The sequence below is a fragment of the Propithecus coquereli genome, unplaced genomic scaffold (genome assembly GCF_000956105.1).
Source record: "Propithecus coquereli isolate 6110/MARCELLA unplaced genomic scaffold, Pcoq_1.0 Scaffold64, whole genome shotgun sequence".
Taxonomy (NCBI): domain Eukaryota; kingdom Metazoa; phylum Chordata; class Mammalia; order Primates; family Indriidae; genus Propithecus; species Propithecus coquereli.
The window spans coordinates 1270173-1296290 of record NW_012152396.1 but is presented as its reverse complement, the minus strand read 5'-3'; the positions used below and the strand labels follow the sequence as shown (position 1 = coordinate 1296290).

Genomic DNA, 26118 nt, shown 5'->3' with positions numbered 1-26118 from the left:
GGAATTTTTCATGTTCCCCAACTGAAACTACCTTCTGTTCTTCCCTAAGCCCCTGGGAATCACCGTTCTACTTTCTCTCTTTATGCTTTTGACTACTCTACCTCATGTAAGTGGAGGCATACAGTATTTGTCCTTATTTTACTTATATAATGTTCTCAAGGTTCATATTATAGCATGTGTCAGAATTTCCTGTTTTAAAGGCTAATAATATTCCACTTGCATGTATATGCCACATTTTGTTTATCCATTTATCCACTGATGGACACTTGGGTTGCTTCTACCTTTTGGCTGTCGAGAATACTACCGCCATAAACATGGGTGCAAATACCTGTAGGAGTCCCTGCTTTCAATTCTTTTGGGCATATACCCAGACATGGGCTTGCGGGATCACAAAAAAATTCTGTTTTCATTTTTTAAGAAATTGCCATGCTGTTCTCCACAGCTGCTGTACCATTTTACCTTCCCACCAAGAGTGCACGAATTCCGATGTCTCCACATTCTCACCAGCACTTGTTTTCTGTTTTGATAACAGCCATCCTAATGAGTGTAAAATGGGCACTTCATTGTGGTTTTGATGTGCACACTTCCCTAATGACTGATGTTGAGCTTTCCACGTACTTACTGGACATTGGTGTATCTTGCAAGAAATGTCTATTCAAGTACTTTGCCCATTTTTTCATCAGGTTTTTTCTGTTGTTGAGTTGTGGGGTCTCTTTATATATTCTGGATATTGAATCAGATATATGATTTGCAAATATTTTCTCCCATTCCTGGGGTTGCCTTTTCACTCTGCTGAGTGTTCTTTGATGCAGAAGTTTTTAACTTTGCTGAAGTCCAACTATTTTTTGTCACCTATGCTTTTGGTGTCAAATCCAAGAAATTATTGCCAAATCCAGGGTCAAAAAGAGTTTGACTAAGTTCGATGTTTTTGACTAAGTTTTATAGTTCTAACTCTTCAGTTTTTGACCTATTTAAAGTTAATTTTTGTACATAGTGTAAGGGTCCAACTTCATTTTTTTACATGTGGATATTCAATTTTCCAAATACCGTTATGTTGAAAAGACTGCTTTCCTCACTGGTCTTGGCACCCTTGTCAAAGTCATCTGCCCATATATGTAAGGATTTATTTCTAGGCTTTTTATTCTATTCCATTGGTTTATGTTTGTTTGTGCAGTGGCACGATCATTGCTCACTGCAGCCTCAAACCCTTGGGCTCAAGTGATCCTCTCACCTCAGCCTCCCAAGTAGCTGGGACTACAGGCATGCACCACCATGCCTGGCTAATTGTTTTCATTTTTTTTTTTTTTAAGAGATGGGGGTCTCACTATGTTGCCCAGGCTGGCTTTGAACTCCTGGCCTCAAGCTACCCTCTTACCTTAGCCTCCCAAGTAGCTGGGATCATAGGCGTGAGCCACCTTGCCTGGCTGTAGTTAAGTTTTGAAATTAGGACGTATGAGACTTCCAATTTTGTTCTTTTTCAAGATTAATTTGACTATTTGGGGGGGTCCCTTGAGGTTCTGTATGAATTTCAGGATAGAATCTTCCATTTCTGCAGAAAAGTTAGGATTTTTATAGGGATTATGTTGAATCTAGATCACTTTGGGTAATATTGGTATCTTAACAATTAGTAAGTCTGTGAACATGTGATATCTTCTATGTCTTCTAACTTTGCATGGCAACATTTTTTAGTTTTCATTGTATAAGTTTTCTACCTCTTTGATTAAGCTTTTTCTTAAGTATTTCATTCTTGGTGCTATTATAAATCGTGGAAAGCACAATTTTTAAGGAAGACGGGTATAACATTAAGTCAAGGTAACATGACTTGCTTTAGTGGGAGGCTGCACTCACTACAGATTTTTGGGCTTTGTTTAAAAAAAAACGTTTTTTTAAAGGCTAAATAGCTATGTGCAATTCTAAGTAAAATCTCAAGTGACTATTACTCCATATTGTGAAGCTGCCTGTTTTAGATTTAAAAGTAATTATAAAAATAACTGTTGCTAATTTAGGATAATTTCCATTTTATCCATTTTTGTTCCCCACATTATTTGCAGCACCTAAAACAGTGCTGGCTCCCATAGGTGGACAAAAAATGAGAATGGACTCTCAAAAATATTATTTAGGGGAAAAAAAGACAACAAACTAGGCTAGAATTATTAGATTTTATTTTTTCCTTATATTCTTAAACTTCAGCTTCACTAAGTAACAGGCCAGACTTCTGGAATAACAACTCTTTCCAGGCTGTAAACCTTTCTAGGAGACAGAATTTATCAAATAAAAAATGGTTCCAGATGTTTCCACCCCAGAATTCTAAGCTAGTCACAGAATCGTATCTTCTTAGATCTTAATTGTAATCACACAATCTAGCCGTATGTAACATAATCAAAGTAGTGTACACCATTTCTTTCCTTCCCTTGCTGAATACACTTCCTCTTTCCCCCAGTGTTTGTTACTAATAGATGTTGGGGCGCAGTCAGCTCGCCACATCCATCTATGGATTCAACCAACTGCGGATCAAACATATTTGGAAAAATAATTCCACAAAGTTCCAAAGAAGCAAACTTGAATTCACCGAGTGCACCAAGGACTATGCCAAAGCCACAAAGATGAAACGCCGTGTCGGCGCTGCGTTCAGTAGTGTGCGTGATCCGGAGACGATCTAAAGCACACGGGAGGGTGCGCGCAGGGTATGCGCAGATACTGCGCCACTTCACGTAAGGGACTCGAGCGCTCGTGGAGTCCCCCGTGGATGATGGGGATGACCGTGTTGCCCTCTCCAGGAAACCTGTCTACCAGCTCTGATTCTGGGCTCAGAATGAGGAATCCCTTATTCAAGAAATAATCCAATAAACAGTCTGAGCTAACTGTTCTCAGCCATCCACAAATTAAACTTGCTTTACTCTATACCTGACTTGACTTTGCTCTAATCAACATTTGCTATTTGCAAAAGTCAAACCCTATCTTTAAAACAATTTCCATTATAATTTGGAGAGGAGGGAGGCGCTGGGGAAGAGAGCTGGCTTGTTTGGTGGTAGGAGATTCTGAAAAGGGCAGATAGTTAGTTTTGAAGTCCTTAAATAGAAAAATGACAAATGCTCTTTCTTCTTCTGATAATGAAAACCCTTGTAGGCCAAGACCAGGATATTCTGGTCCTGAAATTATAATATATTACAATATTGTTTTTCATACATTCAGAATTTATATTACTCTTTAATTTCTTTTCCCTGAGTTTGGGTTCACAGTTTGGTAAGAGAGACTTTAAAAAAGAGGTAGTTAGTGGGGGTGAAGAGGAAACATTGTTGTCTAACAGCACCTGGGAAAATATGTAACATTTGTCATTTTGATCTCAATTAACATTTCTCTTTCTCTCCCTTGAAACTGCAAATGCAACAGAGGGAGATGACCATCTTCCTTTTATTCTTACCTGCTTGGACTCTATCACATCCACCCCAGCATTATTAACACTACTCATAAACACGAATAGCCTTTCCAAAGATACGCTGTAAAATAAGCCCTTCAAAGCAGGGCTCTTTAGATGTAGAAGAGAAAGGCTCAGCTGAGTTAACTTTTATTCATACGGTCATTAGGGAAAATGAGCAAAATTTCCCCCACCCTCAACTGCGTTTTCTCCCTGGACCTAGTTTACTTAACTCACTCCCGTCAACTCTAGTGGATTCTAAGGCCTGGGCATTAGGGGATGCTGACATCTGACACAGGTAGAGGACGGCCCCGCGTCACCATTTCGGTCCAGGTCTCGGCTTCCGGGCTTACGACGGGCTGGTGGAATACTGCTTCATCAGATGCTTGTGACAGGGATTGCAAACTCGCTCAGGCTTGATGCTGGAAGGAAGAGGCAGTTCATTTGCTGAGCAGGCATCGCAGAAGGTTCCCGTGCAGTTCTTACACACATTCTACGAGGACAAGAGCAGGTTAGGCGGGAAGCTGAAGAGGAGCAAGGCATAAGGATGCATGGGTTATAAAAGGCCAAATATGGCAAACAGTCAGCGCCTAATCAATGCTGACTGAATGTTTGCTATGTGCTGGATCGTATCTGACCAAATACAGTCCCGATCTACAAAGAAACTCGGTCTAATTCTTAGATCTAAATGAAAAGCAGCAGCGCCACAGAATTCAAAAGGATAAAACACAAATTATTCATCTTTGGAATACATTTCATACTTCTGTTCCCTGTATTCACTTTTAGGTAGGCGAATTCTAAAACTAGTTTGCAAGTAAGCATACTTCAAGTCAGTCAGTGAACTAGCAATGGATCAGGGTGGACATCCTAGGATTCAAAAATCTTGAGTATGAGCTGAAAGTATAATTCTTGATACCCCGATGTGCTTGATGCTTCCCTGTGGCGCTCTGCAAGCACGTCCTGTGGGACATCAGCGCAGCACGGGCACTGTCTGTCTGAATCTCCAGTGGCCAAGGACTAGGAGAGTGACTGGCAGGGCCGTGACGGGTCTGTGCGCACAGGGCTCCAGGGTCCTATATAAAAGGCACTGAAGAATGATTTCCCCTGTGAAATGCTGCTTCTTCTTTTTTTCCTTTAAGCTCTGTTGGACTTGATGAAATGCAACTTTCACCCCAAATAATTCATCTGCCTGAGGGTACGGGAGAGTAGGGGACACTTTTATTTGCCTGAGAAGAATTTTCCTCTGACATACTGAAGTTATTCTGCATGGCTCAGAAGAGAAAAACCAGAAGTAGAGTAGCAGTTTCTTCTGTTTTGGAACCCATTTCTATAATAACAACTTCTAATTCTATAAAGATGGTTCATCTGTTATCTGATTCTGTGAATTTAAGACTAGGTCATATTGGAATTTTACTTGTTAAAATTCAGCATGATCACAAATGGTGGTGTGTGGGTTGTAATCTAGAATTTGAGCACATCTCCTGTATCTCTTCCAAGCACTTGTTTCATACATTCATTTGTACGTGACGTTTCTTGAGCATCTACTATGGACTGAGTACCATACTGGACACTGGGGGATAGATACTACAGTGAGCAAGACAGTTGCAGCTCTCAAGAGCACTGGTTCCTTCTGAACGCTTCCTGCACTCTGCCTGCTCTAGGATGATGCACCGGGGAGGGGCTCAGCCAGAGACCCTTGAGGATGCATGAGAAAAACAGGGGTCCGGTGGGGAGAGCTCCTTTCCCTGTGTTCTGAGCAGGATGCAGGGGTAGGACTGTATACTTTGGAGCCAAAACCTGGCTGGAAATTGGACTTCACCACTTGTGACTAGAGTAAGTTTGGGAAAGGTACTTCTTATCTCTGAGTCCAAGGTTCTTCATTTGTAGAACGACAGCTACAAAGGACATAAGCTTCAAAACGACAGAGACTTGGTCTGTGTTGTTCATTACTCTTTCTCTAGCACACGGAACAGCACATTCTACACAGTAGGCACTCCAAAAATATTCTTTATAAGTTTATATCTGCTTATTTGTTTTAAACTGTGTATGTAGTTATTTATTTTTATTTTATGGGAATTTACTGACATGAATTATGATGACTGAAAAAGAACAGTTTTCTGGCAAATGCCTGCTCTTGCTTTTCACCCTACCCGGTGCTGGGACAGTCCACCCTGCACCCTACACGGCCAGGTCCCTGGCATTGCTGGGAAGCTAGTGGTACGGTGGGCGGCATCTATGAAGACCCTGTTCATTTCTCACCAGTTACCTTTGATGGGCTGCCATCCTCGTGGCATAGCTGACACACTTGTGGCTTTGCAGAGAGCAGCGGCTGATCCTAAACCACAACGACCCAGTTAGTATCCCTTAGTGCCTGAAACATTAATACTTTCAGAATATGCATTTTCCAGCAACAAAATTAATACCACCACAATACAGACCACGTGGAAACTAAAAAAAAATAAATTACGTATAATCCTACCCCCTTGATACAACTCTGAAAATCTATCATTCACTTTCTACCTCTTTTAATTTATATTTATACAAGTAACATGTAATTTTATTTCTAAAAAAAAATTCAAGCATATAGAAGTGTGAAGTAAAAAATTTTAAAAACTGTCCCATCCCAGCTGGGTAAGGTGGCTCATGCCTGCAATCCCAGTACTTTCAGAGGCTGGGGTGGGAGGATTGCTTGAGGCCAAGAGTTCAAGATCAGCCTGGGCAACATAGTAAGACCCCATCTCTACAAAAAATTTTTTAAAAATTAGCTGGGCATGGGCATGGTGGTGCACACCTGTAGTCCTTGCTACTCATGGGTGGCTGAATGGGAGGATCACCTGAGCCTCGGAGTTAGAGGCTGCGGTGAGCTATGATCACACCACTGCACTCCAGCCTGAGTGACAGAGTGAGACCCTGTCTCTAAAAACAAAAAATAAAACTGTCCCAACCCTCTTGTTTCACTCTACCATTGAGAATGGAGAGCGATAGGGTTCATTTTATATCCTATCAGGTAAGTGACAGGGGTGACTCAGACATAGTTGAATTTATTGTCTTTCTCATGGGCTTGTAATACATTTGTATACATTTGCAAAATATATACAACCGTTTATGTCAGCTCATTTCTAAGTGATCAAAACATTTTTTCTCCGTCTTTTTATATAAGGGAGGTAACGTGAGCTAGCTCTCTTAGGTCTCCTGTCAGAGATAATTTCAAATAAGTGAGAACTGCTGTTTACTAAGCAAATTGCTCAAAGCTGGGCTGCTTCCTGTGAGAGCTTTAGGCAACATCTGCTTGTTCAGGGTGTTGTTAAAAGGATGATAAACAGGACTGTGCCCATTCATCTTCCTCCCATGTCTACTGGCTAGGCATGGTGCAACCAACTTCTTACTTTATACGAGACGTTTTAAAACAGGAGGCTCTGTTACCTGTTCATCCACAGGGTGAGACTGCAGCCTACAACAGAGAATTAAAAACAGTAACAAACAGCAACTTAGTACACTTCTGTTTATGTCATCTCAACAGAAAGCTCAGAAGACAAACACGTTGTCAAACAAGTAATGCTGTAGTTCTTTTATATTTTGGGGAACAACATAATTACTCATTTTGACCTCCTAGGAGAAGAAATTTTGGTTGTTAAATCTGTAACTAGAATCTGACTCTTCGACCTACATTAATGGTTCCCACTTAAAAACAGATTTGGAGTAATATTTTACATTTCCTTTTTACTATCAAGAAAATAGTCAGCATTTATGTTTCCCAGCATGTAAGACTCCAATGGCCCATCGGCCGTATATCTTAGTAGCTTTTAAAATACCTGATGTTATGGACATCTATCATTATCGTATGTTATGTGTTAGTTCCCTCTCCAAAATATTCTTAAAATGTGAGCTTTAGCAAATTAATAAAGGAAAGGGAATGAATGAGATTGTCACATGAAAACTCATGTTGAAATATTTCTGCATGAGACTAACTAAAGCTAACCTTGATTTTCCCAACATAAAGTAGAGCCTGAACAGAGAATCAAAGCCCACTCTTGGTTATGGGGAAAATGCACCACAGATTACAATGGTTCCTACTCTCTTTGGTCAAGTGGCAGTGTGACCACCAGACATGTACATGGGGTGACCAGGTTTTCAGATGTTTCCTGGACCACAATCCCAGGAGACTGGTATGTCTTACGATTCCAGTTCCAGCCAGATTAGGTCCTAGAAGCTGCTATGTTATGTGGTGCAGAGACAAAGGACTTAAAGACAGAAGACGTGATACGAAGAGGCAATCTGGGTATGTCACCTAGACTCTGTGCCCCTCAGGTCTCTCATCTGTAAAGTAGGAATAGACACATTTTTGTGGGCAGACAGCGAATGTGGAACTGACTTTCTAAGCTGCTGAGCGCAGTACAGATATAAGGAAGTATTACGTTACATTCCCAGGGCCTAAATCAGAACTTGACATGTAACAGACACTCCTGATTGTTCAAATAAATGATTTCATTTTAGTCTGGAACTAGGTTTACCCTGAAAGGCACGTGGAAGCCACGGTTAATTTTATGGCCTTTCTAGTTCCCTTCCCTGTGCCCGTGCCAATCTGTGATGTTAGACGGGCTGTAGTGTAAGGTTAGCTAACCATGCTCTTTGGGGGCAAAATTAAAGACTTTGGACTCATTCTGGCCTTTGAGGCAAGGAAGGGGTATTTAAGGACCTGCGCCATTAGCCTGCTGTTGGCTGTGTGATTTCTCTTCTCTAGCAGCTCCTTCTGCTCCAGACGGCACACCACACACACCTCATTCTTCAGGCAACAAAGCCTGGACAGGGACGGCTGCCCCAAATGGACACTGTACATACGGTCCTCTCAAAATCCCTCTATGGTATCATTCCCCACCACTAACCTCTCGCCCCACCTTTTAAAATCGATTTTTATTTTTAGAGCAGTTTTGGGTTCACAGCAAAATTAAGTAGAAAGCACAGAGATTTCCCTTATAGCCCCCGCCCCACCCGAGCCTCTTTATCAACTCCTCACCAGAGCGGTACATTTGTTACAACTGATCAGCCTACGCTGACACGGCAGAGTCACCCAGAGTCCGTGGTTTATACAGGGGTTCACACTTGGTGCTGGACATTCTATGGGTCTGGACAACTGTCTAGTGACATGTATCTTCTGTTACAGTATCATACAGAATAGTTTTACCACCCTAAAAATTCGTCTGTGCTCTGCCTGTTCATGCCCACCTTCCTCTAACCCCTGGCAAACACTGACTTTTTTTTTTTTTTTTACCGTCTCCATGGTTTGGCCTTTTCCAGAATGTCATACAGTTGGGTCTCCTTCATTTTTTAATGCGGTGGCACCATGCAATACTTTGTTATATTTCTAACCTGCTAAAATAACTGTTAAAAGTCAGCTGCCTTGAAATAACCCTGTGCTCTTCACAGTGAGCAAATCAGATGAAGAGTTAAGAAAAAGGAATGAAGTTAAGCTGTTTGAGATTCTTATGAAAAGGAGAAACGAGGTAAGGGAAATGAGAATACTTATTTGAAATTTAACACACTTGTGGATACAGGTCATACTCAAATCCATTGAGAACCTAAGAAATGCTATGACTCGTGCTTTATTCTCTTGGAATACTAATTCAGGAAAGGTGAGCAATTATCTTTTCAGTGATAATTTGAGTTTGAGGATTAAGCAGGGAAGAGTCAGAGGACAGCCTGACCACCCTTCTTTCTTCTGAAATGGCCTAACGGGTTTGCTTTAATACATGTTATATGGTTTATTCATTTTTCCCTTCAAAATGTCTTTTTTTTTTTCTTTTTTAGAAAGCTTAGCAAGTTATCAAAATGTCTTTCTGGTATATTAATATTAATATAAATCAGTGTTTGGTCTGTGTCAATGGCAATGTGCATCTAAATCTCCCTCTTTCCCACCACTCCAAAATAACTTTATGTCAAAATAACTTTACGTCTTAGTTAAATACTTAGTTAAATACTTAATTAACAAACACCTGTGGTTTTCTTCCAGGGACTTTTTTAGTTTAACATTTTCCTCTTGAATTTTGTGCTTCCCATCCTGCCAAAAGAAAACAGCCCAATTTATTAATTATTCAGAATGCCAAACGACGATGATGTTGCAGACATTTTCTTTTACGATGCCTTAGTTCGGGTATAAAGCTAAGTGGCTTTTTAAAGGAAGAGTATCTAACTTTAAAGCATGCTTCCTCATTCTCTGCTCCAGCTAGTATCTTAACTATTCTGATTCAGCTTCCAAATTCTGATTTTCAGAGTAGATATTTTCTTAAATTGCTGAGATTCAAATAAAACTTAGAATGTATTCTATTTTCTTGCAAAGTGGGCTCAAGGTATCAGTTCTTCTTATGAGAAATACAATGCTTTTCTTGACTGAGCTCTGAAAAACTGGCAAAGCCAAGCATGGCCGTATCCAGCAGACTGTGTCATCCTCTGGACATTAACTAAGTAGATTCCCCAATGCTACGACAACTTCTCCAGCCTGTACAACTCAAGTTTTCTACTCTGAAGGACCAATGTAAAGTTCTAACTTACATTTCTACCAATACTCTTAAACCCTGCCTGGAAGTTTTTAGGGACAAATTCTTTCTGTGGCGTACACACACTGCTGCCTGCCTTGAAATGCTCCCCATCTGCAAAAGTGCAATGTGTGTGTGTGTGTGGTTTTTTTTTTTCTCTTTTTGAGATGGGGTCTTGCTATGTTGCCCTCAAACTCCTGGGCTCAAAGGATCCTCCCGCCTCAGGCTCCTGAATAGCTGGGATTACAGGCATGTGCTGCTGTGCTCGGCTCGAACGTGTGTTCTTAGATCACTCAGGTATCAAGCAAGAGAGGTCAGTGCAGTATTTACCGAAACGCCACTGCAGAGAAATTAAAAACTGGAAAACTTAAAGCCTTATTAGAAAAATAGGGTAAGAAGGGCCAAGATTTTAAGTAAAATCTCTATAAACCCTTCAGATTTTATGTTCACTGATCTGAAATAAAAAAAAGACAGCAGGCTACAGAGTAGTTCTTCGCACACTTCAAGAGATTAGTAATAGGTTCTATATAAGTCCATGTACCATTCTTTTCTACTCTCCAGCAAATCAGTAGCTTATTCTCTAGAATTTTTAAATAAGAAACTTATAAATTTGTCCTGTTTTGCTATATGTAATAGGTACACAAAGGAGGCAATGTTTCCCAGGTTTGTTATTCATAGAAGAAGTATTTCATGCTTTTCTGATTGTACTATTTGAAGAGGCTGGCTCCTGTTTCCCGGGTCCCAGAGATGACCTTACGCAATTTTAACTCCCTGACCTCTACAGGAGCTGGAATTCTCTCCTTTGAAGACCGTTCTGTAGAAATTTCTACTTTTGTTCTTTAAACCACTCAATTTTACTTTCCCTTCCTCAAACCTAGTCCCCTCTCTTTCTAGTTATTCCCATGAGAAGTTCCTTGCGTATACTCAAATTGAAACCCTCATGATTTTGAAAAAGATGCACTCAAGCAAATCCACATTTAAGAAAACTCTGTTAAAGGAGACTTCAGGGATTGGGGAGGGATCATTATACCATATTATTAAAAATATTAGCAGAATCCAAGAAACACACATTTTTGTTAAGATACCATAATAATCTTACCAAAAAATTTAAAAGGGAAAAGAGTGTCACTGGAAATTAGGATTATTAAAATCCCCCTTTCCAAATGAAACCAAGTTAGAAAGAGTGTCCCAGAGGCAGACTCAGAAGCAGGCTTTCATGTTTACACCATCACCAGTTGCTATCTGCATACTCGAGGCCATAGCGAGTATGTGATCCATGAAAGAACACAGACAGGCCCATCAAAGTGGCTGCTAAAATTCAAATTAAAATTAATAAATTAAGAAGGGAATAGCAAATATTACCATCTTGGGTTCTGGCTTTTGGGAACCCTTCCCTGGGATGTTCCTGTTGTTTTGTAATCTTCTTTCTTTTTCCTGTTTTAGTTCTAACTCAAGCTGGTTCCTGGGATAGGAAGGAGAGAAAAAGGAAGAAAATTTGGATTTCTATACTCATATTCTCTAAAGAATGAGAAACCCTTTTCTAAAGTTCAGTAATTAAATTTTAATACTCGATTAATAACAAATTACTAGGCACATACGGACAACCAAGCTTTAAAGTACTAAAATACAATAAAACCAACAGCACTGAGATACACAAAACATGTTAAATCCTTCTTGGATGATTAAGAATGTACTTCAGGATCTCCCAGTGCCTGAGGGCGACCGCTCTGAATATCAGTATTTTATATTAACTTTCAATGAAGAGTTGTGGCCAATTGATTGACCAGCAGTAGGATTTGCTATAAATGAAATACAGTATTTTTAAATTTTCAACAAGATACAGAATGAAGGTACAGATGTTATAGTTCCATTTCATATTAATTAGCTGGTCTCTCTTTACGGTTATGTATTTAATCCCCAGTGACACTCTCAGCCACTAGTGTCCTTAGTAGCCATGGGCTTTATATCCAACAAAGTTCTATTTCTTCGAAGTCAGTGGCTTCAGCACAGAAGTGGGTCTGATTTGAGAGACAATCTGGAAAAATGGTCAAGGGCTTGAAGTTAGAGAGAGAAGTTTTTAAATGATAGTGTTGCCACTTAGTAGCTTAATCGTATGATGTGGACACATTCAACCTCTCTGAGCTTTAATTTCATCTGAGAGTGGGGGCAGAAACATCACCTGCCAGGGCTGATGTCAAGATATTAGGAGAGACTGCATATAAAATGTCTTATAAAGTATCTGGCACACGGTGAGAATTCCAGAAATATTAACTTATTATTAGTGTTTTCTTGGCCACTAATTACTATTTATCTGGGACCCTGAGCTCTAATTTCCTAATGCGCTGATCACAAACTACGTTTATAGGTCTTGGGGAATGGTGATGCGCGTGAAGCTTTCTGGATCCCAGTTCCAGAGGAAGGATACACCGTGAAGACAGAGCTGACGGCCAACAGCCCTGAAACCCCTTCCCCGCAGTCTCGCCTGAGAATCACCCACGACCTCCCTGCCCGCTCAGGCTGCCCCTCTTCACCGCTGCCTGGTGAGCTCCTCCACCTCCAGCTGCAGACTGTTGATCTTGTCTCCGAAATCCTGTTTGAAGAGCCGGTTGTCCAACTCCGCAGACTGGCGGTCTCGCTCAGCCTGGCGCAATCTGGATGTGAGCCACATGAACTTGTGATAAAAAACAAAAGCCATGGTGGGGAGGAAGACCAAGTTCACAACACAAAATAAAACAACCCAAGGAAGAAGGCGTAGAGAGACCGAGAGAGGGGAAAAAAAATAAATAAATAAAAACATTGAAGGAGACAGGGAAGAAATTACGGGGGAAAAAAGATGGAGAAGAAATAAATTCTAAAGAAAAGCAAGATGAAGGTGAACCAGGCAGAGGAAAAGCTGATTTTCCACTTTTTTTTTATTCTAGTACTACAGTTTACAGCCATTAGATGATAAACAATAAAACATCACTTTTTAGAAAATCCATATCCAAAGCCAACCTCAAGTACACAATAATTGAAGTTAAATCCACTTTTTTTTTGTTTTTTATTTCCTAATAGGTTTGGTACTTTATATTTCCATTTTACACACATAACTGGAACTTGCAAATGGGTAACTACCTTCTTATACGTGGAATTATAATGTTTTTCTTGTACTTTCTCCAAACCATATACATTAAACCATGGAACATTATACATCGACCCCTACCCAGGCTTTCCGTTATTCTATAAGGAAAAGGTTTTGTCAGAGTTTGGCTGTCTCCTTCCTTTTCCATCCCATCACCCACCGAGTGGCGTCTCACTGAGTGAACAAAGAACTCGGCGCTGGGTTTGTGTAAGACTCCTGACCACATTCTCTGGAAGATCTGATGGATATTTTCTTCTAAACAGCTTATAACTTTGCTCCTATAAAGAAGTATGTTTTAATTTAGAAGGTAAAGCATTTGGGGCTTTATATAATAGAATTTAGAAGTATAGTGTAGCCTTTAAAAAGTTTTATTTGGGTGTTTGATCACTCCTTCCAAATGCTCATAGAAAAGGCAACTCTTTACCATAAAAGGTTGATGAAGATAAGAATATAGTAAGAGTTATATTTATATAGGTGCAAAATTGTAAGAACTAAAATAAGCTCAAGAACACAGGATCTTCCATGAAGTTGGTCTAAACTTACACGTTCTTTGACTTGATTTTGGTGCAAGTCTATGCAAGGACCTATACAAGCAGACATGAATTCTATCTTACTCTCTTAATTCTGGTTTTGCCAAGAAGGTAAAGAATTTCAAGAGCTGGAAGCAAAGGGGCTATCTTTGTCCCCACCTAAGCAGCTGAAATGCTGCAAAGCATACCAGAATGAGAAAAAAGAAAAAAAAACAAATATTATGCCAAGACCTTTTGAAGGAATGAAGGCTTGTGTCAAGCCTGTCTCTCCAAATCAAAAGTCATTTTAAAAAATCAAAGTATTTATAGGATTATTTACAATGTAAAGCCTAGAAAGGGTTAGGTCTGTGGTCACTTAGAAAAAGAAGCCCTGCTAATATTGCTTGTGGATATCTACTGGGAATCTTTATTTTTACGCTAAATAATAATAAGGAATGTAAGTTGATCATTTATCTATTTCCTACTCTGAAATGTTTTTCTTACAGTTAAATTATTAGTTTCCCAGAACATTTAGCAAATCCCCATCTAAACAAATAGTAACAGAAACTCTTAAGTCAATGTTTCTAGGTGAGGAATGACAGGCAGGAAATCATCGCTCATGTCTAAACCTTGTCCTCTTTACTCCAACAGGAAAAGCAGGATAGATCTGAAAAATGTGTAGTATATTTTTTATAATAGGAGAGGAGTGTTTTTATTAAAATTGTTCTCTCTGAGCTACCTAAGTAGGAAGCAGAATTGCAGAAAAACGGCAGAGGTAGAAGATGACAAATATTAGGAGGGTTTCCCAAGCTTCCACGTTATTATGTTATCATACGTTACCTAATTACTAACTTTATCTCTATGTACTTTAAAGAAATGTAAGGATGCTATTTTTTTCTTCTTTTTCAAAGTCACTAAGGCAAAAAGTTGCAAGCAATCTTGGTTACTGAGAGTAGAACTGTGGTGAAATCCTAAGCACTCATCCTTGGCTTGGGGATTAAAACCTATATAACAAAAGTGAAAAGGGGTCATGGCCTGGACACAAAGAACCACTTTGGGGGAGTCCAAGTTCACGTGGTAGTTACCTCTAGTTCCTCACTTTGCAATGGCAGAACAGGCTTGCAAACACAGACATGAACGATGCACCTAGAATCTGATATTATCAAGGACTGGGTTGTAAAGGCATCGTTAATATATGCACAGAGCTTCAGTTCCCTAGGCTTTTTTTTTTTTTTCAGTGGTGTTTTTATTTATTGGTCAACTCAGAAATAATTTCCCACTTTATTTAGTATTTAATTAGGGATTTATACCAATTTTTCTAACTCTGGGGAGACAATAAGAAAAAACTCAACCTATATATCCAACTGCTTTTTTAAAAGTCTGACAAATTCCAAGTCAATTTTTGGTCACATTTTATACAGAGTCAGAGCTTAAACATAGTAACTTTCAGATTTCTTCCTTTTACAACTAAGATGTGATATCAGACTTGCGAGGTGATCAACTGCAAAATGCCTAATGATGTTTTGGGATCAGTTTATTTGCTGCACTATTTAAGGTCTTTGCCTGTTTCACCAAATCCTTTTCACTGAATAAAATAAAAATAAACATGGAGTGAAAGGGGAATGAGAAAAAGAATACACAGGAAACACAAAAATAGCAAGAGATTAAGTCAGCTTAATATTTGAAGAGATATGTCATTATTTCAGTTCTGCCTGCTTTAAATCCAAGTCAAAAAGCCATTGAAAACTAGGTACATTTGAACACTATTTATAAGCACCAAAACTGATATGTTAAATCATAAACATGTAACTGCTTATGAGCAAGTACTTAGATAACTTTCTTTCCTAGGTAGATTGATGCCTTTTGATTTATCAGCCATACCAGAGGTTTCAAGCTTATTTATTAATTTACAATTAACTTTTGAATTAACATTAATATACACCGTTGTTCAAGACACTTCCAGGTTAAGAATCGTCTGAATAAAATAAGTCACCATTCATCCATTCATTCACCTATCTACAGAATGAACGCCTTGTACATTCAAGGCACTGTGACAGGTTCAGTGAGGAAACAAAAAAGATGAACTAACTAACCACAAGAAGCTTACACTCTCATTAGAAGGTAAGAAACGTATACAAAGGGCTACAAGGTAAAGCAGACAGTCAGAAGTGTCATGAGCAGTATAGACAGATACACACATAAGGCTATGGGAATTCCAAGAAGGACAGACCATTTTTAGCTGGGAAAGGTATCAGAGGAAGCTTTGGGGAGGTGGCATTTGAACCTGAATGTAAAAAATGTACCTGAAGAACAGGGAACGGGAAGAGGGAGGGCATTTTTAATTGGTGGAACTAGTGGGAATGCATTGGAAAACAGGAAGCATGTCCAGGGACCAGTAGTTTGGTTTTGCGCAAGTGCAAGAAGGGTGATGAGTGGACATTAAAGGTGGAAACATCCAACACCCTTGGGTGTGGTGTTACAGTCAATCTTGAAATCTCAGACACTTCTTTCGGCTGCTGAGTCACTAGGAAAAAGATGGTGGTTTCAGACAAACAGGAAAACAAGAGAGTAGCACAAGGAGAAGATGTGGTTTGGGCAGACCGAACTGTAGGTACTGGTGGAAGATAGCTGGTCAGAGGATGAAAACTCAAGACTAGTCTCCAGATGAGGGTCAGAGCTGGAGAAACACACTGTAGGGGGCAGTGAAAGCTACAGAACTACTCAGGAGAAAGTAGAGAGAAAAAGGAGACAGGAAAGAGGAGAGAAAAGGGTTAAAGAAGGGACAGAAAGATCCAGAATAGATCCTTTGAGAACACCTATCTCCCTGTATCCCAACATCACCTAGCAACAACATATCCAAAGGCTTTAGTGATGAACAATAAGATCACAGAATCACAAACATGTATTTAATAAAAGTCCTTTCACCCTTCTAAGTGATCTTTCTCTAACACACGATACTGACATGCATTAAGTGCAAGTTCTGATGTTCAAAAGTCACAAAAAGCTGACATTTCTTAAAAACATTTTCAGTCATATCTTAGAAAACACAAACAAATATAATTAGCTTTCTTTCTACCAGCATGTCTGATGTTAAGCGGAAAGAATTTCATATACTTTCTATTTGCTGAAAGCATAGCACGTTCTCTTCACTCCCAGCCCTGACAGCCCGAAATGCTTCATTAAAGAAACTGCACTTTTACCTTTGCTCGAGTTGCTTGATGGTAGCGGCCATCTGATTAGTCTTCTCTTCCAAGCGACTGTTTAGTTCACTTTTCTGTTTTACGCCTAAGTCTGAACTCTGTTATGGAAATGAATTATAAATGATCTATCTAACAAAAAAATATTAAAATATAAATCACACATGCCTTTTGAACCTAATGGTAAGTGGGAAAATAAAAATGCTCATATGTTTGTATAGCAGTTAATTCTCAAATGGGAAAAAAAAAAAAAGCAATTTGTTTAAAATTAGTATTGTTATAGGCAGCCCTATCACAATATCAGAAGGGTCACTGAGTTATCATATCCCAGTATAAACGCTACTAGAATAGATAGCTCGGCTGGCATGTTAGGCTGGAGAGTAGAAATTATCTCATAGGATAGAAAAGATCCCCGCCCCCTATTACAATGTGGAAAGTGGCCATGGCTTTCCAGAACAGCAATACGGGATCCTGCGACGGTCTGATTCTTAACGTGGTTTACTGGAAGCTAACATCAAAATGAGATGTGGCCCTTCCCTCTTGTATGTGAAGTGCGATTCTAGAGAACAAGAGGGCGGAGGGAAGCCCCAGGATTTTGGAGCCGTGAGTCTCCTCCTCCTGTTTCCCCCACCTGCAGCTTGAAGGCGAGTTCGTGCTTGAGAGCCCTGAGGTCATCCAGCTGCTGCCGAAGGGACACCAGCGCGTCCTGCTTCTCGCACACGTCCTTCTCCAGCATCTTCATGGCCAGCTCCATCTCCTGCCTCATGCTGATCTGGATCTCCAGCTCCTTCTCGACATCCTGCCCCCAAAGCAAGTACATCACTTACACTCTCTTTCCTCAGTTGAGCACAGACCATAGAATTTCACAGGAAAAGGTACGCCAAACTTCCTAGGTCTGAACAGTCGGCAAAATAGTTATAAGCTATCGTTCCTTTTCAGAGACATTAACAACAATAATTAGCATATATAATAACATCTGCTCAATAATGTACAAATCTGAAAACCTTGCTTAGCTAAAAAAGTGCTAGTAAATATAAAATACACACATGCTTGAGGCACTTCATTGGATGTTGAGACACTAATGTCATGTCCTACTATAGAAATACACATGAAGCGTCACAGTAGTTGGCACAAAGTGAAGCAGCTGTGATTCTCCTACATTTGAACGTTGTTATTTAAGAGCCCTGGGAACCTACAAGACCCTCTGGGTCCCCAGGGTGTCATCTCAATTACTAGGAATAACCAATATGGCTAACAGAATTTTTAGACTCACTTCACATGAAACCTCCCTTTTTTTCTTTTTTTTGAGACAGGGTCTCACTCTGTCACCCAGGTAGAGTGTGGTGGCATCATCATAGCTCACTGCAACCTCAAACTCCTGGGCTCAAGCAGTCCTCCTGCCTCAGCCTCCCGAATAGCTGGGACTACCGGCCCACAACACCATGCCCAGCTAATTTTTCTATTTTTAGTAGAGATGGGGTCTCGCTCTTTGCTCAGGCTGGTCTCGAACTCCTGAGCTCAAGCGATCCTCCCGGCTCGGCCTCTCAGAGTGCTAGGATTACAGGAGTGAGCTGCCGTGCCTGGCCTCTTGATTTTTTGATAGTAGCCATTCTGATTGGAGTGAGGTTGTATCTCATTAATTTTTATATATATAATTTAATTTCTAAAAAAAAAAAATCTTAAGACTAATACTGGATGATAAATTTATCCATTTAAATCTAAGACCAAGAGTAAATTCAGAAATAACAGCTAAAAATAAGAGTATAATTCTATATTAATGATTCTTTGTAAGAGGAAGAGGAATTGCTTGCTCCAAGAAGACATATCAGAATCTTTGCAGGCATGATGATGAGGTAGGAGTGGGGATTACATAATTTTTTTTTATTTTTTATTTTATTTTTTTAAGGCAAGCATGAAAATAAGGTTTATTGAGGAGAGAAAGATAGGATTATAGGGCGGGAGCAAGATACAGGTTTACAGAGCATGATACATGACAACCGGACCCATTGTCGCAGCAGGGAAAGAGCTTAAAAAGTAGGTTCTATATATACCCAATGTTTTTATAATACAAACTATAAAGGCAAAAAAAAAAATATCGGCAAACTCTCGTTGCTTTTGAGAATACTCAGAAAAGGATTGAGAAAGCATTATAGGGAATGTGGGTTGAAAAGAAAGAGAAATAATTTTACAGGATCTATAAAAATTTTTACACTACTGATATCCCTAATCTTGGTTTGTATGATAAAACTTCTAAGTAGGCAGTTACTTTTACTGTGTTCCCGAATTATTAAAACTTAAGCAAAGTTTACCAATCGTAATTGTGTCTCCTCCTTTAAATGCTTTCTTGCTTCACTTAGTGCTTGCCCTTCTGAAGTTCTGTCTTGCTTAGGACCCTTGAAAAGATAAATAAAATTGTACGCATTTAGGATTTAATTAACGTATACAGAATTAGCAGACACTACCACTGCTATTTAGTAAGGAAAAATGATCATACCTAAGCAGGTATGACCATGAACAAAGACAATAAAGAAAGTGAAAAAGTCAGTAAATATTAAAAGGTTAAACTGAATTGGGGGTTTCCTGCCACTTTATTTAAAATCCTAAGATAGGTTACCAAACCAGGTGGTAGTAGTTTTAAAAATCAGCCTCTAAGAATAATATAGTATTCATAGAAAAATATGAATTGGACCAAAGGCTTAAAAGGTAATACACTCATTCTCCAGAGATCTCACATCTGGCATCTTGAACTATTCAGACAGATTATAGCTAAAAATAAACAAGTCATCAAAAAATTCCTGTGAGCAGTCACGGTTTCTTTCATGAAGTCCATGCACTAAAGGCAAACACCTTACTCACAAACTGCTTTAGTCCCCAGTCAGAGCCTAGCCATTCTGTAAGAACAATTTTAGTAACTTTGGATATCTGGATTCCTAGGTCACAGTAGATTAGAAGCATAAAGATAAAAAGAAGTGGGGAGACTTTTCTAGAGATGGCAACACTAACAGTGTAAAAAGTAAGAGATGCTAGTGAATTCATAAAAGGCAGAAAAAAAAATCCACAGCAATCTGGGAATATTTAAGTGTAGCTGTTAGAAGCTCTATCAATCTCAATAGCCTCCTAAAGTAGTACTGTTATAACTCAGTACAGAATTGCCAATGGTGATCATTATGATCTTAGCCCACTATACAGGGCTAAATGTGTTAACAATTATGTCCTTAATTAAGAAGGCTTATGCTGCTTTAGTTATTTTTAGAGAAAAAAAAAGAAGGGTTGGACTTGTACGATACATAAAAGGTTTGCAAAATCTGATTAGATATGTATTAAAAAGGTTGCTGCTTTAAGGGATTAAGTGATCTAGAAAATTCATTTATATCGTAACTCCCAGTGATATCAAATAATAAGGTGTCACTTCTTATAAAACAGTCACAGGATGTAAAAATAATGGCATATTTAATATAACAGATGTAATAGTTAAATACAGTATGACTCATTAGTACATAAAAACAAGAAACTGAATTAGATTGTTTCTTAAAGTCTCTAAACAGATGTAGGTGGCAATGAAACCAAGAAGCATCTGTAGAAAAAGGGGTACCACCCTCCCAGAACACTCATCATGCCCTCAGTGATGAATGGAGTCCAAGTAAACACAGGGTGCTTTATACCTGCAAATGCTTGTTGCTTAAAATAAAGACTTTCCCCTACCGCTAACACACTGACATGCTCTCTATGAATATTTTATAAATCCAGTAAGATTAACCTTCCGATTGGATTCCAGGATGTAGGAACTTTCCTCTTTAACTCGTTCCATTTCTTCTTGCAAGGTAATAATCCTGTTGTTTGCAACTGCAAGCTGTTGATAAAATTTTTAAAATAATCTTTATCTTTTAAAAATTAACATAGTATAAGATAATGCATGATTTGCTAGGACATAACTTTCAGTCTTGGATAGTCTTAGAAAGAAAGCAAGCTATCTGTAACCCAATAAGAATATTCTTATAGGGAACTTAGGAGAAATATTTTTAAAGTAGGTTAAAATAAAAACAAAAAACATCTCCTATTGCTGCTTTTACATGGAAACATTTTTCAGGGCCAAAATATTAAGATTGTTCATTTCCAGGGTGTTCTCATGGATAACTTGTAATTATATTTAGCAAGAATATTGACTTCTAAACTATTTAATAAAGAGGTCACCTCATGCCATGGCCCACATCACAAACCCTCCAAAAGACCTTTCATAGATAATTTTAAAAGACTAAAGGAATGAACTCCAGAGTTCTCACTCTAAAAGATCCCATTAAACAATGAAGAGATTTTTCATTTCAGCATCTAAAAAGATAAAGTAATGCTATCAGCAGTATGCTGCTCAGGGGAAACATTCAAATCCCCATTCCCTGGGAGGGAAAAGTATGATATAAATACTTTTTCCTTCTGTACCTTCTACACTCACAGAGAGCGTGAAGGTGGGGCCTGACTGGGGCTGGGAGGGAGAACTGAGCAGGCTCCTGGCAGCCAGGCTAGTCTTCTGTTTCCTTACCTCCTCCCTAGCAGCAGGCGCGGGTTCTGCGCAGTGCGTGTTTTAACAAGGTAAATACAGGAAAGCTACAGCTCAGGCATGCCTTGTGCAGGCCAGCCTGGAAGGCCATTTCTTTCTCTCTTTGTTCCCTGGGCCTAATAACATATAAAGAAGTATCTGGGCAAGTAGGTGTGCTCTCTAGATGCAAGTACGCCCTCAGGCAGCTCATTTCGAGATCTTGACTTAAGAGAAAGTATGAGGAAACCTGGTTATGGCTGCAGATCCAAGTGGGCTTTTTAATTCAACTTTACTGATAATAAAGTGGATTATTTATACTTTCATCTGCTTAATTCTTCTCATTTTGTCATTCTAGTTCAGAACTCAGGAGGGGGTTCTTTTACTAGCCCTCTTAAATCCAGAAATGGAAATAAGAAAAGGTAGAACGGATTAAACTTATGTGTTCTCTATAATGTACACATGGTGCTTACTTATCTCTACAAGTTCAGAGTTTTGAGAAAATAAGTGTTACTGGTAAAATAAATAAGTAAATGAATATTGTTAGTATAATAAGTCTAAGTCAGAAGGACAAGTGTGACTGAGGGAACAGAATTCACAGCTATGTGTACTGAGTGCTTATGATGTGTCAGGCACTGTTCTAGGCCCGCATTGTGTATTAAATCATTTAAATTCGCACAACAATCTTATAAAACAGTATTATTGTTATTCTCATTTTACAGGTAAGTGAACCAAGGAATAGAGGTTCAAGTCATTGGCCCAGGATTAGAAAACTAGCAAGTGCCAGAGCCAGGCCAGGAACGCAAGTAGCCTGGCCTTAGAGACCATGCTCTTCCACTTGACCAGCCTTTTAAAAAAAAAGAAAAAAAAAAAAGAGACCATGCTCAGCCGCCATGCCTCACTGCCTCCGTGCAGTGACAGCAGAAACACAGTAGAAATTTCTGTGCTCAGTATTCCCAAAGCCAGTGGGATAAGATTCTAAGTGTCATATCCATAAATTAAAATTTCAATATATGTAACATTTAAGAATTTTCAGCCAAAAATGAAGTCCACAGAGCTAATAAGGAGGGCATTTTAAAATTATAATGATGAAAATGTTCATTCCGAAGAAAAACTGATGAAACAGCACCTTTCTGACAAGTGCTTTAATTTGATTTTATTTAAACCGAATTTATCCCACTGTATGTAACAGAATCATTATAATTAGAAATAAAGAAGATAAACACTTTGCCACCTGGGTATTTATTTAATATTTTTATTTATTTATTTAGTATCTTTCATAGAAACATCTAATGCTATTTAATGAAAAAACCCTGTAGCTTATCCTTTGGCAAGTTAGAAAAAATATGTTTGTTAATCAGAAGTAAAACATGGGGTTGTTTTTCTGTTCTTATTTTAGGGACTTTTCTAAGACTTTTCACACATACATCTATTTTTATCTGATCTTCAGAGTCATTGTGAGGTGAAAAGGGAAGTAGACCGTCAACACCATCCTCTGCCAGTGACAGAACCGGGCCTCTTAATGGTCAAGTGACTGACTTACTCAGCGGCACATGACATGTAAGTAGTGTGACATGTAAGCAGGGACTACTGGTCTCCTGACCCCTGTTCTTTATCTTATCTGTCTGTGGGGGTGGGGAGTTGGCCAACCTGGAACACATAAATCGATGCCTGGCACATAAAAACCTTTGTCTGGCTCTTGTACACAAATAGTGCCAAAAATGTTTTCCAGAATGAATAAATGATGAATATCATGCTGTATGCTAAACATTTACTTTACGCTAGCCCAGACAAAACATTCACACAAAAGAAATCAAGATACTTGACCCGCCAGGTAAACAAGACCCCTGGCCACACAGCCTGCGCAGTCCTACTGTGTAAATGGCACCCCTGCGACAGGCTGAGTGGCCATTCCAGCAGAACAAGGAGTTACATACTCTATAGTAGCTATATCTGAAAAGTCAAGTCCTTCATTTCTGAGGTTGCATAGACATCACTGGTTCTACCAATGCACATTATTAAATTCTGTAAGTCAATGAAAGAATTTCCAAAACACTTACCTCCTCTGTCAGTTTAGTGTTGGATTTTTCTAATGCATCTACTTTTGCCTGGAGGTTATTTACAGTAGCACTATCAAGAAGAAAAAATATAGGTCTCTTTTGAAAAAAGAACAATAGCCTCTACCTTCCTTTTTAAACACCCATCACACTCATCATTCATGGTCTAATGGCCACAATTCTCAGCAGACCTACAGGCTCTAAGTTTACAAAGGGTTGTGTCTGCCTTACCTGCTATGGCTTTGACATTGGAATTTGAATTCAGTACGTATTTGTTCATTGAAATCAAAGAGCTGATGCACTACACAATAAATTTTAAGATCTGTGATAATAATAGGCTACATGAATTAAGTGTTTACATGTACCAAGCACTCTTCTAAACTATGTTACTTGCATTATTTCATTTACTCCTTTTAACAACCCTATGTGTTAGGCATCCCCAATTACAGATAAACTAAGGCAAAGAAAGAGTAAATAATAAGAGTCCTTGTTTATATTTCATTGCTGACTGTAACCATATCTTTGCTTGGCTAACATCTCCGCCATTCATTATAGTCACTATTAGTTCTTGGTCCCCAGAAAAAATGTACTTAAACTATTCTTGAATTTGCCAGCTGGAACCAAGCCTACTCAAAATTTATATTGATACTAGTATAATCATCTTAGAGGTCTCACTTAAATTAAAAATGGCTATCTTTCATAAGAGAAGTATGAACAAGATAATAATTAATGAATCTATTAATTATTCTTCTAAATCATCCAGCAGTCTTTAGCATAACAAAAACATCAAAGTACTTGAGAAATACCAATAGCTTTTGCATAGCTCTCCTCTGAAGACAGAAAACTGTCTCATGTTTTGGACAGTTCTAAAAATAATCCCTCCTTATTCACAATTTTTGCTTTCCATGGTTTCAGTTACCCATAGTCAATAGTGGTCTGAAAACAGTTGAGTGCAAATACAAATACAAATACAATAAAGTATTTGAGATAGAGTTAGAAAGAGAGAGAGAACATATTCATATTACTCTTATTAATAAAATTGTTCTATTTTATTTGTTATTGTTAATCTCTACTGTCCCCAATTTATAATTTAAACTTTACCATAGGTATGCATGTATAGGAAAAAACACAGTGCATAAAAGGTTTGGCGTTATCTGCGGTTTCAGGCATCCAGTGAGGGTCTTGGGAAGGACCCCTGCAGATAAGGGGGGACTACTGTCCTTGGTAAATTCACGGTAGTGATGGTGAAGAAAGGTAAACTAATACCATCAATTCAATATATAAATGAGAAACGCAGGGAAGCAAAGAGATATGAGTCATCTAAAGGTACTAAAGTAATGAGTGGTTTACCCGAGGTCAGTCCTGAAGTATGTGGCTATATCTGCTGGACCAAGAGGGCTGCCAATTTCAACTGTGTATGTCACATTATTTAAAAATTTGTCACCAAATGTATTTAATCACTAGAGCTATAATTAAATACTAATATTAACTGCCTTTCATTAAAGGTTACTAAAACAGTTAAATGCCGTTTATCAGGTGCCTAACTCAGTGCCTGGCAAGCAGGAATTCTGTATATGTTTGATGAGTATTGTCAGAATTTATCCTCACTGCTCATCATTCTGCCCTTCCCTTCTACCTCAACAATTCCCAAGGAATGTATTGATTCATTACTTCAGGTGTCTGTTGAGTTCCTCTACATAGTTCTTCTGGTCCAGAATTGCAGTAATCTGACCATCTCTGCGGGGGAAAGGAGAGAAAATAGAAATAAAATAAATAACACTAGAAACGCCAAGATCCTGATCCCCCTCCTCCATCTTTTCATGAAACATGGAAAAAAAAAAATTGTGGCATTGAACCAGAAGACAGACCTGATGTATAATCCCCTAGACAAATCAACCAGAAACACTCAGATGTTTAAAATGAAAAAAACCCCACATTAATAAAGCACTTGTTGTAGCTTACAAACCTTAATAATTTAGGTTATAGGTAGAATGTTGTACTCTATCATAAACATTTGAAGGATAAAAATGTTCTTGTTAGCTATAGGTTTTTCAGCTTTGCTAGTATTATTTGCAGTAACAATTTTCCATTTTTCATAAGAATTAAGTTCATTCTAGTATAATACGGTTGTTCTCAAAGGCCACATATTTGCCTTTAAGTGCTGTTTACATTCAAAGTGAATGGTATAAAAGGCTTTCATAAAGATCAAGTATTTTAATTATTTGAGAAAATAAAGTATGGAAAAAGGAGGTTCATTTCTAGAACCAACTAATCTATAATAGGCAAAAGTTTAACAGCCAGCCTTTTCTGCTGAAAGTCAAAATTAAGGCCACATACCTGTACAATCACCAAAAGAACAAGTGACATAATCTTAGGTTAATATCCAAGGTTAAAAATATCAGACTAATTATGCTTTCAACTGCTAAATTTATAAAGGGTATAAAGTACACTACTGATCTCTAATTACAAAGTACCATAATGATATTTTTTAAACTTTTTATTTTGAAATAATTTTAGATTTACAAGAAGAGTTGTACAGGTAGTACAGAGTTCCCCTAGACCCTTCCCTCAGTTTCCCTAATGTTGATATTTTACATAATCCCATGATGCGCATTGCAAATTTCAAGCTAACTGATTTATGATGAAAATGCAATCCCTCCGGTCACAATGACCATGTTTTAAAACCCCACTACAAGAGATGCGCAATTGGATACCTTTTATAAATTTTTATTTTGTTTGCCCTTGAACCACATAGCAGGAA

The 26118-nt window shown here is 38.5% G+C and overlaps 1 protein-coding gene across 5 annotated transcripts in view; it reads right to left on the bottom strand.

Moving 5' to 3' along the window:
• Positions 1 to 2168: 2168 nt before the first annotated feature.
• RUFY3 (RUN and FYVE domain containing 3) overlaps positions 2169 to 26118 on the bottom strand; it is a 78270-nt gene continuing 54320 nt past the window's right edge. The window contains exons 7-18 of one of the 5 annotated variants that reach the window (XM_012659862.1): positions 25029 to 25094; positions 23361 to 23430; positions 20530 to 20622; positions 19082 to 19165; positions 17404 to 17571; positions 16776 to 16873; positions 12477 to 12596; positions 11308 to 11407; positions 9406 to 9470; positions 6839 to 6866; positions 5682 to 5750; positions 2169 to 3908 (exon numbers count right to left, since the gene is read on the bottom strand). In XM_012659862.1, coding sequence (XP_012515316.1) covers positions 3765 to 3908; positions 5682 to 5750; positions 6839 to 6866; positions 9406 to 9470; positions 11308 to 11407; positions 12477 to 12596; positions 16776 to 16873; positions 17404 to 17571; positions 19082 to 19165; positions 20530 to 20622; positions 23361 to 23430; positions 25029 to 25094 — 1105 coding nt within the window. In that variant the 3' untranslated portion in view covers positions 2169 to 3764. Of the gene's footprint in view, positions 3909 to 5681; positions 5751 to 6838; positions 6867 to 9405; positions 9471 to 11307; positions 11408 to 12476; positions 12597 to 14921; positions 15161 to 16771; positions 16874 to 17403; positions 17572 to 19081; positions 19166 to 20529; positions 20623 to 23360; positions 23431 to 25028; positions 25095 to 26118 lie in introns of those variants that run through there. The other 4 variants (XM_012659864.1, XM_012659863.1, XM_012659866.1 and 1 more) reach the window with 4 other exon arrangements.